Raw genomic sequence first — 14,103 nt, 5'->3', positions numbered from 1 at the left:
ACCATAAAGCAGGATGGAAGATTGGTCCCCGAGACAGAAGATCCTCCTTGAAAGGAAGATGGAGGATTAGTCCCTGAGACAGAAGATCTTCCCTGAAAGGAAGTTTCAAAGAGACGTCTGCAACCAGCCTTAGCAGGCCTGCGTACCAAGACCGACGAGGCCAGTCTGGTGCCACCAGAATGACTGGAATCCCTTCTACCTCGATTCTGCTTAGCAGTCTCAATAGAAGCTGCATTGGAGGAAAGGCACAAAATCAGAAGATACTGACCCCAAAGGGCCAACAGAGCGTCTGCCGGGTCAGGCCAGAGGATCCTGAGACCCAAACACGAACCTTTGTAAGTTCCTGTGGAGACGGGAAGCCAGCAAGTCCAAATCAGGGGCCCCCCCACTGAAGACACCGTTGATGAAATACCTCCGGGTGAAGAGACCATTCTCCCGGATCCAACCTGCCCACTTCAAGATACTAGCCAATTTCTCGGGGCGCCAGGACACTCTTTGCACTCCCTTGATGATTGACATATGCCACAGACGTAGCATTGTTCGATTGTATCCGCATAGCGCGCAGCTGCAGACGATCCGTCCACTGAGACGGACAAAGTCTGATTGCCCGAATTTCCAGGATGTTGGTCGGCAACCTGGACTTCTGAGTCCAGACACCTTTGGCCGACACACTCCGAAGACATCACCCCATCCGGACAGACTGGCAACCGGGATGATTACAGTCCAATACAGGGGAAGAAAGGATTTTCCCCAGACGTAGGGCCAGGGAGCGAAGCCACCATAGGAGAGACTCCCTCGAACCCCGACTCAACCGAATCAAACTGTCCAATGACAGCTGATCCTTGTTCCATTTTATCAGAATCTCCCTTTGCAAAGGTCTGGTGTGGAACTGCGCAAAACGGAACCCCCACGAAGGTGGAGACCATCAGACCCAGCACGTGCATGCAAGTCCTGAGTGATGATCGATGGTTGGACAACAGGAGCCGAACAGCCTCCTGTAGCTTCAGCAGTTTTGTTTGAGGAAAAAAAACCCGGGTTGACACAGAGTCCAGCTTTATTGACAGAGAGACAGCACCGACTTCTGAAAATTCAGCGTCCAACCAAACTCCTGCAGCGTTTGCACCGTAATGTCCAAGTCAGCTTCTAGAGCCGAGGAAGACTCTGCATGCAGAAGCAGATTATCAAGGTAAACCAGTACCACGATTCCCTTCTGCTGTAACAAGGCCAACACTGGGGCCAAAATCATAGTGACTACTTGAGGAACTGAAGCAAGACCAAAGAGTAACGCTACAAATTGAAAGTGCTCCTCGCCCACAGCAAAACTAAGAAAACGCTGATGCCCGAGATATATTGGAATATGAAAGTAAGCGTCCTTAAGATTGATAGAAGCCAGCAGATTTCCTTGATGAAGAAAAGCTACTACTGTGCGGATAGACTACATCCGAAATTTCTGAACCCGCACAAAGTGGTTCAGAGCCAGACGAACCTTGCCTTCCTGCTTGGGAATTGTGAACAGATTTGAATACAAACTTTCAGACTCTGGAACCAGCACAACTCCATGTGCTAACAGGTCCTGCACTTCTCCATAGAGGCCCTGTAGCTGCTCTGGAGACAGGCGTACGTTGGAAGGAAAGAACCTTGCCGGAGGCAAGGCCCGAAACTCGATCTTGTAACCGAATGAGTTTGTGGACCCATTTTCCTGAATGAGCAAAGTCCCCGGATCCTGAAAGAAGCAAAGACGTCCCCCAACCCCAGACGCAGGTAAGGATGCCCCTTGAGGCTGGTAAAGGCTTGTCTATGGAATCAGACGCGCCCGCTTTGGACTTACCATTCCAGTGTCTCTTGGAGCCTCCCGCAAAGTTATGGGTGGCTCTCGAGCCCTTTTCCTGCGATCCAGACAGACGAAAGGGCCGCTTGTGAGACGAAAAGAAGGGACCCTACTTACGGCGAAGCTCCTTACCCTTAGCAGCCTGTGGAAGCAAAGTACACTGGCCTCCCGTAAGGCCATTAATGATCTCTTCCATAGAGGCACTGAACAAACGATCACCTACAAAAGGGAAGGTCAGTACATTTATAGTAGCCTGGTCAGCTGACCAGCACTTCCAACCAGATCATGCGGCGAAGGATCACCGCCGTCACAGAAACCCTGCCGGCCAAGGGGGCCGCATCCAGGGCTACATCACAAATATACTGTAACCCTTGGATCAACTGGTCCGCCAGCTCAGAATGTTGACTCCCCTCCAGATCCTGGCGCAAAACCTTAGCCCTTTCCGTTAAGGTCTGGGATACCAAGGTGATAGCAAACACCGGTCTTAAAATTGAACCAGCCACAATGAAGAGGTACAGCACCAGAGCCTCAGCCTATTGTCCACGGGGTCCTCAAATGACAGGGAATCTTCCACCTGCAAAGTGTGGTCTTATTCAGCCTGGAAAGCTGAGAGAGAGTCCGGTGGAACCGTCACTTTCTTCAGGAGAGACTCCACAAAGGGATATCTTCTAGCAAAGCTGTATTCCAACCATGCGTTTTGGGGAACCCCACTGACTTGTGACAATCTCATCAAAATAGGCAGGAAAGGTAAAAAACATATTTACCTTAAAAGATTTGCGGGTGCCAAATTGCACCGGCGTTGCCGACTCAGCTGCTCAGCAGTCCTCCAATTTTAAAAAGTTTTCTGCACTGACACAATCAGGGCCTCCACCAATGCTTTTTCATGCACGGCTGCAGAGGAGGACTCATCTTCACTATTTGAACACTTAGCGTGCGTGGACGCAGACTCAGTTGGCTGACTCGTCTGCGCGGCCAAATCCACCTCAGAATCTAAGGAAGCAGAGGATACAGGTGCAGGCGAGGATACAGGTGCGGGGGGGGGGCGGCGCTTCTGGCCAGGTCTCCTTTGCAGGGCCATATCTACTTCAGCTACTAGAGACTGCAGGGCTGCCGTTACGGCTGCCAGGGAACACAGAGACCCAGAGGGTCCCGCTGCTTCCAGGAGTGAATCAGGTGGTACAAAAGCGCTCCCAGGGCTCCATGACCATAAGGGGTCAAGCGGGACCACGCTGCTCAGCAAAGAAAATTTATTTATTTTTTTTAACGGGAGGCTCCCTCCCCCCTGTGCACCACTGTGGCACTACAAGAAGCAGCGCACCCGCGGCACTGTATACAGCAAAGGAAGGATAGTGTACCCCCAGAGACTCACCACCCGAGCTTGAAAGCGCCAAAACGATCTGCCACACTGCTGGAAAGAGGAAGAGAGAGGAAATGATGACCTGACACTAGAGGCCCCCACAGCCTCAGCACTGTTTCAGACTACAGGAAAATGGCCGCCAATGCAAGTCTATGGGGAAAACAAAAACATGGCCACTGAACTACAGAAATGTGGCCGCCGAACCAGGAAATTGCAGAGACCACAGAAAAATTACAGCACCACTCGGCGCTGCACGGGACTCTGGACCCCAGGGGAAAAAGAAAAATAAAAAATGTACAGACCCCAGGAAGGGACCCCCCTAGGGACTTACCCCTGCAGCACCCAGGTAGACTATCCAGTGCCAAAAAATGTAAATAGGAAAAAATGCCAGGACAGCAGGAGCCCCACAGAGAGTCAGGTCCTTACTCCTGACTAGACAGAAAAAAAACTGCAAGTCCTACAGCAGGAAGTTTCCGCCTAGTCTTACTCTTGACGAGAGACCGCATAATACCCAATGGTCTGAAGACTTGAAGCGGTGTCTGTCAGTGAACGAAAGAGAAAGAAGCATTTCCCTCTATAGTGTACACTTGTCTCAATCCAAAGCACGAAGTGTAATTTCTCTCTGCCTTTTGTCTGCTATCAGCATGAATCACTTCTGACAAGTTTACCCTGATACCAAGAGAGAAAAGGTGATGGGGAGGAAGCTCCAGCATACAGCCTGGTATGATACAAACTAGTATCCACTGCATGCACAATTGCCTTACCCTTCAATATGTATTGTTGAGATTAGTGCATTGTGGATGTTGTATTGGCCATTGTGGATGTTGTATTGGCCAAGAGAAAATCTTTAAAGCCCCAATTGGGCTACTAGGTGTATGTGTTTATGCAGAGTACTGTATATAAAAACCATGAAATAATGTTGCCAGGCCATATTGTGCAAACGTAATTCCTTGTAATAAAAATATAACATTTTAGAAGTCCATCTGATATTTTGTACCATAAATTCGGAAACAAAAAAATAAATAAAAAAAAACAATTTGTTGAAATATTGAAACTTACCTCCTGAATGCTCAAACTGAGCAAAGGCAACATATACAAAAGCAAATGTTTTGCAGTTTAATCTTGCAATTTGGAACTGGTCACGTGCCTCATCTGGATCCAGAATACTAAAATAAAAAAAAGGGGAGAATTAAACTTAAACACTACTAGCGGCTGAAAAATAGAATAGGCAAATATAATCAAAAAATTCTGGAACAAAACCAAACTGACATGATGTGGGAACAAAGCATATCCCTCTATAGTGTTTGCTGGTCTCAATATAGATCAAGTATAATATCTGTCTGCTGTCCCATTCCTCTGCTATCTGCAAAAGTCACTCAGAGGTCTTCCTGACACCAAGAGAAAAAAGGTGACAGAAGAGGGAGCTTCAGCCTGTGATTGACAGCCTTAGTTTTGTTCCTGTGATTCCCTCCAATCAGCTCTCAGATCTGCAATCAATAAGGTCTGCAGAGTAACTTCAGCTCCTCACCCTCTGCTTTTTAAAAGCTCAGACAAGATGTATAAAATCTGCACTTTGAATGGCAGTAGAGAAGAAATGGCTGCAGATAAGCAGGTACAACCTATGGAGGAGAATTTGTTTAATCTCCATCACCTTGAGGGTAGTCACTTAACTAGGTATATGCAAGGGTTTATTACCACTTTAAATTGGTTGACTTAATTCCTAAAGTTTTAAAACCGAACTCCACCCAAAATATCCTCTGGCAACTTGGGTTTTCAGACAGACAGTCTTCTATTATCACTTGCTTTTAGCTTTTAATATTGCTTCCGCTCTACTCCCGGTAGTTAAACCGAATAGCTGGAGAGCAAACGAATGCACATATACTGTATGTGTAGCTGGACATAGCAGCAGTTAAGTGAACCTGTTGCTTTACCCTATATTGTGAAAATCCAGGTAAAATTTAACTAGAATTTTCTGTAATCCGTTTCAGACAAACCTCACATAGCTCTAAACATTGCGAATGGGTCTTCAAACAGATTCAACTTTTAATAAATTAATGAAGAGTTTGAATCAGACAGGCAGCTAAAAAAAAAAATGTACCTTGGTACACGCACTTTGATACACAAGGCATTCTTTACTCAATAGAGCCAGTAGCTTGCACTCCTGTATTACAAGCAGTTAAGCAAAAAATGGTTTGGGTTACCTGAAGGATCCTCTTCTTTGAGTACATCACAAGGACATCTGAGGATTTCATATTCATGATTAGTTAGCATGTCCCAAACCCCTGAATTTGAGGGGTAGGCAACACAGCAACAAGGTCAAAACACACCTAAACCCAAAAACAGAGCGGGGGGGTGAACCCCACTACAAAGTCCCCTGTCCTCTGCTCACGACACCCAGAGGCATGAACATCTAACAAGGAATGAGATAGGGCTCTGAAACAAAAACAACCAAAGCAAGAGGCAGTTACACACAACTGGAGAAAATTCAAAATGCGCCACACAACATCCTGCCAAGAAAAAAAAAAAAAACCCACACACATAACAAAACTTTTAATACGGAGGTACACCTTGATGGAGGTCGATTTTTTTTTCTTGGAGGGTAGGGTTTACAGAATCAGAAACTCTATCCCTCTGCAGTTGGGCTTCAAAAGCCACACAGTCAAATCCAAAAACTGTAGAAAGCAGGATGGATCAAACCTTGGTACTGCAAACATGGCAGAACTGGAAGAGCTCATGGCTTGCTACTGAGAAATTGCCTGCATACCACATTCCTTTCCAAACAGAGGTGATCAGGATTACCAAAATGCCCTTCACCTTTAGACTGCACAACAGGTGAGAAAGAAGCTGCAGTGGAAGAAGGATAGATCAGGGAAAACTGAACCCAAGGAGTCCACCACAAACGCCTGAGGATCCCCCAACACAAACCAGTCCACTTTGATGATAAATCTGGATGTCAATGGATCCACATCTGGCACCCCCATTGCAGAAAAATCTCTATGAATACCTCTGGGTAAAGGGCCCATTCTTGTGGATTCAGCTGCTGACAGCTGAGCGAGCATATCCACTTGCCGACCAGGCTATAATGGAATGACGGCTACAGCGCGGTCGGCTTATTCTGGGAGGACGTCATTTATGCCGTCCCACAAATCACACATCCGGTGCACCCCCTGGGGCGTGCACATGGATATGTCCATGCTCTCGGGGGTTCATCAATGACGGCGGCCCTTTACGTGATCACACTGTCCAATGACGGAGCATCAGTTGTCAACAAACTGGCGCATCTGGTTCAACTCTCCCCTCGCACACTGTACACAGCGATTGGTAAAGTGTGCAAGGAGAGGAGGTAAACTGTAGCAGTACTCACCCATGCCTATCTGTGCCCATATATGCCACATCCGTGCCTCACAAAAGTGTAATTGGTAGTCAGGAAATTAGATTTGTTATTTTTTGTCCTTAGAGCACCAGATGGTGCTCCCTGAATGTTGGGCCTCTGTATGTGGCTAGGCTGTGTAAAAGTCTCACATAGTATGTCACAAAAGTGAGTACACCCTTCACATTTTTGTAAACAGTTTATTATATCTTCATGTGGCAACACTGAAGAAATGACACTTTGCTACAATGTAAAGTAGTGAGTGTACGACTTGAACAACAGTAAATTTGCTGCCCCCTCAAAATAACAAACAAATAGTCAATGTCTAAACCACTGGTTAAAAAAAAAAAAAAAAAAAAAAACACTCCTAAGTGAAAATGTCCAAATTGGGCACAATTAGCCATTTTTCCTCCCCGGTGTCATGTGACTCGTTAGTGTTACAAGGTCTCAGGTGTGAATGGGGAGAAGGTGTGCTAAATCTCTCATACTGGTCACTGGAAGTTCAACATGGCACCTCATGGCAAAGAACCCTCTGAGGATCTGAAAAAAAAAAAGAATTGTTGCTCTACATAAAGATGGCCTAGGCTATAAGAAGATTGCCAAGACCCTGAAACTGAGCTGCAGCACGGTGGCCAAGACCATACAGTAGATCTTCCTAGCTTTTAGTAGTGTAGGAATCACCGACCCAGACAAACCTATCTTTCAGCACCTGGCTTTCAACAGCCAAGCCATCGAAGACAGCGACTGTAAAGCAGGATGAAAGATTGGCCCTTGGGACAGCAGATCCTCCCTGAGAGGTAGTCTTCAAGGGGCATCGGCGACCAGCCGCACCAGGTCGGCGTACCAAGACCGTCAAAGCCGAACCGGAGCCACTAGAATGACCACAATTTCCTCCGCCTTAAGAGGAGGGAAGGCATAAAAACAGACGATACTGGCCCCAGGGGGCCACCAGCGCGTCCGTGGCATCCACAAGCAGATCACGTGACCGCGCCAAACCTTCGCACCTTCCTGTTAGGCAGAGATGCCAACAGATCCACCTGGGGGGTGCCCCACCCGAGACAGAGCTGATGAACCACTCCCCATAGTCCAACACCTGCCGACTGAGATAATCCCCTTGCCAATATTCCACCCCTGGAATGTGTACGGCGGAAGGGGCCGAAAGGAAAAAACGTTCTGCCCCTTGAAGAATGCCACCTACCTCCAAAGCGGCCAATACACTTCTTGTTCCACCCTGCTGATTGACATAAGCCACAGCCATGGCATTGTCCGATTGGATTCGCACTGAAAACCCCTGAAGGTGATCCATCCAGCGATTCAGGCATAGCCTGATCACTCTGAAGTTCCGGGACATGGATTGGGAGTCTGGACTCTTCCAGTGTCCAAACACCCTGAGCGGAGTTCCAACCCAGGACACCTCCCCATCCGGACAGACTGGCATCTGTGGTAACCATTGTCCAATACAGGGGGAGAAAAGATTTGCCCTTGTGAAGAGCTGGAGAGACCCCTTTTGTTTTTCGGCTAAGCCGGAGTGGATTGTGCAGAGACTTCAGACACTTGTCCCATTTGGTCAAGATCTCTCTTTGCAGGAACCTCGTATGGAACTGTGCAAACAGAACTGCCTCCAAGGTAGTAACCATCGGGCCCAGCACCCTCACGCAAGTAGGGAGGACGACCACCTACTGGACAGCAAGAGATAAATCACAGCATGCAATTTCTGGAGTTTGTCCAGAGGAAGGAACATTCTGGCTAGAGCCGAGTCCAGAGTCAGACCCAGATAGTCTAGCTTCGTAGAAGGAACCAGAGCAGACTTCTGATAATTCATAAGCCAGCCGAACTTCCTTAGAGTCCGTATAGCAATGTCCACGTTGTCCGTCAAGCAGTAGGAGACTCTGCTCGCAAGAGAAAGTTGGCCAGATAGCCCAGCACTGCAATCTCTCGCTGACGTAGCAATTCCAGCACCAGGGCCAACACCTTTGAAGAGGCGAGACCAAAAGGGTAACGCCACAAATTGATAATGCTCCCCATGGCAAAGCGGAGGAAGGGTTGGTGACAGACACATAATGGAATGTGTAAGTAAGAGTCCTTAAGGTTGACATAGGCAAGGAAATCCCCGATGCAGGGATGCCACCACCATGCGAACAGACTCCATTCTGAAATTCTGTACCCGCACAAAGCAGTTCAGGCCTTGAGATCCAGATTTGGACGCACCTTGCTTTCTTTCTTCGGGACAGTGAACAGGTTTGAATAAACCCCCTGAAAAAAGCTCTGAAGTTGGAAATGGAACTATCACCCCTTGAAGCAACAGGTCTTGCAGCGCCCCAAAGAGGGCCTGAAATTGGTCCAGGGACAGACACACATTGGAAGGAAAAAAACCTTTCCGGAGGGTAATAACACTCGATCTTGTAGCTGGACCATATCACTTCGTGGAACCACCACTAGTCTTGCAAAAAGGAGTTCCACGGGCCCGGAAACCAGCCAAGACATCACCCCACCCCAGGCACAGGTGAGGGCGCAGCTTCATGCAGAAGGAACCTTGTCCGCGGACCTGGAGAAACCCGCTTTGGACTTGCCAGACAAGGGTCGCTTGATCCTCCTGAAGAGGCCTTGAAAGACTAAGCCCTTGTCAGCCGACCCTGAGGAACGAAAAATTTTCTTGTGAGCCGAGAAGGATGGGTCACGTCTGCCACAAGGTTCCTTACCCTTACTAGCCTGCGGAAGGAAAGGTGCTCTTCCTCCCTAGTGAGACTCTTAAGGTCATCCAGGGTAGCTCCAAACAGACGATCTCCTTGAAAAGGAAGATCAGTTAAGGCTTTAGAGGTCTGGTCGACAGACAGACAGGAAAGCAGGGGAGCTGCATCCAAAGAGGCATCACAGATGAACTACAGCCCCTTGCCCAACTGGTCCGCTAGCTCAGGCAGGGGGGGGGGTGCTCACCACCCTCCAGGCCACGGCGTAAAAGCTTAGCCCAGAGTCAGAGTTTGTGACGCCATGGCAATAATGAAGACCAGCCTAAGTGCCGAGCCAGCCACAGTGAACAAAAGTGCAGGCCACAACCTCCGCTTTTCGGTCAGCTGGATCCTTAAAAGCTGGCGATTCCTCTACCGGAATTATGGTTGCCTTATTCAACCTGAAAACTGGGGGATCCACCACCGGTGGAATAGTCCACTTCTTAAGGAGGGACTCTCCAAATGGGTAACTCATTACGAAACGCTTTAGGGACCACAAAGGGGCGTTTTGGACGTTCCCACTCTTTTGCGACAAATCTGTCAAAACAGGATGGAAATTAAAATATCTTCGTCTGCTCTAGTAGGCTTTTGAGTGCCAAAGGAAACCAATGCCTCTGCTGCAGCTTCAGCTGCGTTCTCCCATTTTTAAAGTCTCACGCACAGACACAATCACTTCGTCCACCAGCGCCTTTTTGTGCGCTGCTACAGAAGTGGAGGAATCATCCTAACTTTATGAGAACTCCGGGCGAGTGGCTGCAGACCCCGTTTGCAGTGTCCAGATCATTCAGGATCTGAGGAGACAGATGAAGCAGGGGGAAGGCAGTGGTACTTTTTACTACTACTCCGCCACCCAAAATCCACCTCCACCTGGGACAAAGGACTCCAGGACCGCCCTCAGTGCATCAATGGATGGTTGGGACCGAGAGGGCCCCGCAGGCTCTGAGAGAGGGTCAGGTAGGGAAATGTGCTCCAAAGACTCCATGCAAAAAACACATTGCTAAGGGACACCCCCACCGCCTTTGCAACACCACCCGGTCACCAGCCAGAGCATCCCCCCCACCCCATCCTGCAGCAGAGAGGGAGAGGACCCCACCAGGCAGTCGCCGGCAGCACCAGGATCAACGCTCTCCACACACGGCATTCAGGAGACAGCACCAGGGAATGAGGAGGGGCTCCCACAGCTAAAATCGCCGCCCAGAAGGCTCCACAGTAATGGCCGCTATTAATTTCCATGCTGAACGCAAAATGGCGACTGCAGCTACACAAACATGGCCGCCAGCCTATACAGAATATAGGCTACAACAAAATGGCAGCTCCACAAGGCATAGACCAGGAAGGGGGGCTGTGGCAGGAGCCCCCACTAGGTAAAAACCCCCCCCCCCATCGCCCGTACAGCACTCGGTCCCAGTTCCAGGAGGTAGGCTAAACCACCATACACAACCCCAAGTATAAGGGGAGGGGGGGGGGGGTAGAAGACCCACAGGAACCACCAGACACAAAAGGGGGGGCCTAAGAGGAAGGAGGGGAACCTGGGGGTCTGACGTCCACCCCAAAAACCTCAGAGGGAAGGGGGGCCCAGTTACTCACCATACCAGGAACCAGGCCGGCACAACTCCAGAAAGAACCCCTCGCCACCGAAATGGGGGGCTGTCGGCTAGGAAGAATGCTGTGACACGGGCCGAAACCCGGCTGTATTCAACCTTGAGAGACTACTCACAGGCCAGCCCCCATCCGGTGGGGCTAAGTCGCAGCTGACCTAGCGCAGAGCTGTGGTCAGGGCACGCTCGCTGGTCAGACTGGGGTGACCACTGGATCTAGATTATTCAGCCAGTCACCCAGTCTGACAGTGGATTGTAGATCTCACAGGAAAAAAAAAAAAAAAACTAAGAAACAATTGCCAGGACCAGAGATCCCAGCAAGCAACTAGGTCCTGACTAGGCAGAAAAAAAAACCGGAGTACCTATAGCAGAGAGGGAGTATACCTCCTGGGACTGCCCATAGGCAAAGTCGAGTTATTTTTCTGCCTGGTGTCCTACTCTTGTGGGGCGCAGTATAACCCAATGGTCAAGAAGATCGGGAGCTGTGTTCGTCAATGAACGAAAGAGGGGACAAGGTTTTTTTTCCCTTTCCCAGACTGGAATAAAGGTGCTTTCCATTCTCCCCCCCCTACTTGTGAGACTATTAATGATGTCATCCAGCAGCATTCAAGTATTACAAAGAGTGTAATAAGAAATGTAAAGACTAAATCAGGGCGGCTAAAATAGAACACGAGAGACATATAGTGGAAGAGAGTAAAAAGAACCCCAAGAAATTCTTTAAGTATATAAACAGTAAGAAAGCGAGGCCAGAACACATTGGCCCCATAAAAGACAATAAGGGAGTTTTGGCCACCGAGGACAGGGAAAAGGCGGTAGTGTTAAATAATTTCTTCTCTTCAGTCTTCACAAAAGAATTGGTGGGCTACACTAACCCAGCTTGTAAGGCCAAACTAAACAACACACCTCAGGAAATACCGCCATGGCTAACAGATAGAACTAAACTAGAGAAACTTAAATAAATCACCGGGACCGGATGGCTTGCACCCGAGGGTTCTTAAAGAGATCAGCCAGGTGATTGCCATACCATTATTCTTGACCTTTAAGGATAGTTTACAGACGGGTATGGTGCCAGCTGATTGGAAAAAAGGCAACGTGGTACCAATATTTAAAAAGGGGCTGAGATATATCCCGGGTAACTATAGGCCGGTCAGCCTAACCTCAGTAGTCTGCAAGATTTTGGAGGGGATGTTAAGGGACCACATACAAGACTTTAGGAATGAAAACGGTATTAGTAGTAATCAGCATCGATTCATGAAAAATCGTTCTTGCCAAACCAATCCATTAACCTTCTATGATGAAGTGAGCTGCCACCTAGATAAAAGGCAAGCCTGTGGATGTGGTGTACATGGACTTCGCAAAGGCCTTTGACACCGTTCCCCACAAACGCTTACTGTTCAAGTAAGGAAGGTAGGTATGGACCATAAGGTGAGTACCTGGATAGAGGACTGGCTCCAGGGGAGGTTGCAAAGGGTGGTGAATAATGGGGAGTACTCAGATTGGGCGGGTGTGGAAAGCAGGGTCCCCCAGGGTTCTGTCCTGGGGCCAATCCTGTTTAATTTATTCATAAATGATCTAGAGGAGGGGATAGAGTAAAATCTCAGTATTTGCAGATGATACTAAACTAAGCATGCCAATATCTTCTGGGCAGGATGTGGAAACCTTACAAGCGGACCTGAACAAAAATTATGGGGTGGCCAACTACATGGCAGATGAGGTTTAATGTTGAAAAATGTAAAAGTAATGCACCTGGGTGCCAGAAACCAAGCTACTCACTAGGGGGGGGGGGGGGGACCTCTGGGTGAGTCTAGGATGGAAAAAGGACCTGGGGGTACTGGTAGACAACAGGCTTGGCAGTGGCATGCAATGCCAAGCCGCTGCAAGCAAAGCCAACAGAATACTGGGATGTATAAAAAAGGGGATTCACTCCAGAAATAAAGAGACTATTCTCCCATTCTACAAGACTCTGGTCCGGCCACATCTGGAGTATGCTGTCCAATTCTGGGCACCAGTCCTCAGGAAGGATGTGCTAGAACTGGAGAAAGTCCAGAGAAGGGCAACAAAAATAATTAGGGGAATGGAGGGCATCAGCTATGAGGAAAGACTACAAGCACTGAACTTATTCTCTCTGGAGAAGAGACGATTGAGGGGGGATAGGATATCAATGTACAAATATTGTACTGGCAACCCTAGCATATGGAAAAACCTATTCAGAGAAAGGAAATACAATAAGACACGTGGCCACTCACTAAAACTAGAGGAAAGGCGGTTTAACCTTAAAATACGCAGGGGGTTCTTCACTGTGAGAGCAGTAAGGATGTGGAATTATCTTCCGCAAACAGTGGTATCAGCAGGGAGCATTGATAGTTTCAAAAAACTATTAGATGGGCAGCTTAAAGACCACAACATATAGAGGGGTATACAATGTACGGTTAACAGCAAACACACACACATTATAGGTTGAACTGGATGGACTGGTGTCTTTATCAACCTCACTATGTAACTATGTAACTATCCAGGGTAGGCCCAAACAGACAATCAGCTTGAAAGGGCAAATCAGTCAACATTTTTATTTTTTTGGAAGTCTGATCTGCAGACTAACACTTTAGCCACAAACACACACCTAAGCACCACTACCAAAACAGATCGCTTAAAAATCAAGGGAGCCGCGTCCAGAGAGGCATTGCAGACAAAATTGCAGCCCCTCAACCAACTGGTCCACCAACTCCACAAAGGCAGGGGGAATCCGCTCACTCCCCAGATCATGGCGCAAATGTTTAGCCTATTCAGTTAGTGTTTGCGATACCAGGGCAATAGCCAGGACCAGCTTTCGCGATGAACCAGTAATAGTGAACATATTGCGGGCCACAGACTCCACCTGTCTGTCAGCCAGATCCTTAAAGGCCAGGGATTCCTCTACTAGAATCATGGTTGCCTTGTTTAACCTGGAGACAGGAGGGTCCACCACTGGTGGGACAGCCTACTTCTTGAGTGACTCTTTAAAAAGGGGTACCTCACTGCAAAGCGTTCAGGAACCACAAAAGGGACATTTTGGCCGCTCCCAATCTTTGTAGACAAACTTGTCAAAATAGGATGGGATAAGGGAACACTTTTGCCGTGCGAGATGGCTTGTGGGTGTCAAAAAGGATGACCACCATGCAGCCGCTTCAGCTGCATCCTCTATCTTCAAAGTCTCCCACGCGGATGTAATCAGTGCGTCAACCAGC

At 48.3% G+C, this 14,103-nt stretch overlaps 1 protein-coding gene across 1 annotated transcript in view; it reads right to left on the bottom strand.

Annotated features, from left to right (window-relative positions):
• Window positions 1-14,103, bottom strand: part of TTK (TTK protein kinase) — a 242,172-nt gene that overhangs the window by 175,416 nt on the left and 52,653 nt on the right. The window contains exon 4 of the mRNA XM_082249922.1: window positions 4,245-4,351. Within this exon, the coding sequence (XP_082106048.1) occupies window positions 4,245-4,351 (107 nt within the window). The remainder of the gene's footprint in view (window positions 1-4,244; window positions 4,352-14,103) is intronic.

This window comes from Pelophylax lessonae (genome assembly GCF_965119305.1).
Source record: "Pelophylax lessonae genome assembly, chromosome: 3".
Lineage (NCBI taxonomy): Eukaryota > Metazoa > Chordata > Amphibia > Anura > Ranidae > Pelophylax > Pelophylax lessonae.
The sequence above is the reverse complement of the archived record's forward strand: the minus strand, read 5'-3'. Positions and strand labels throughout refer to the sequence as shown.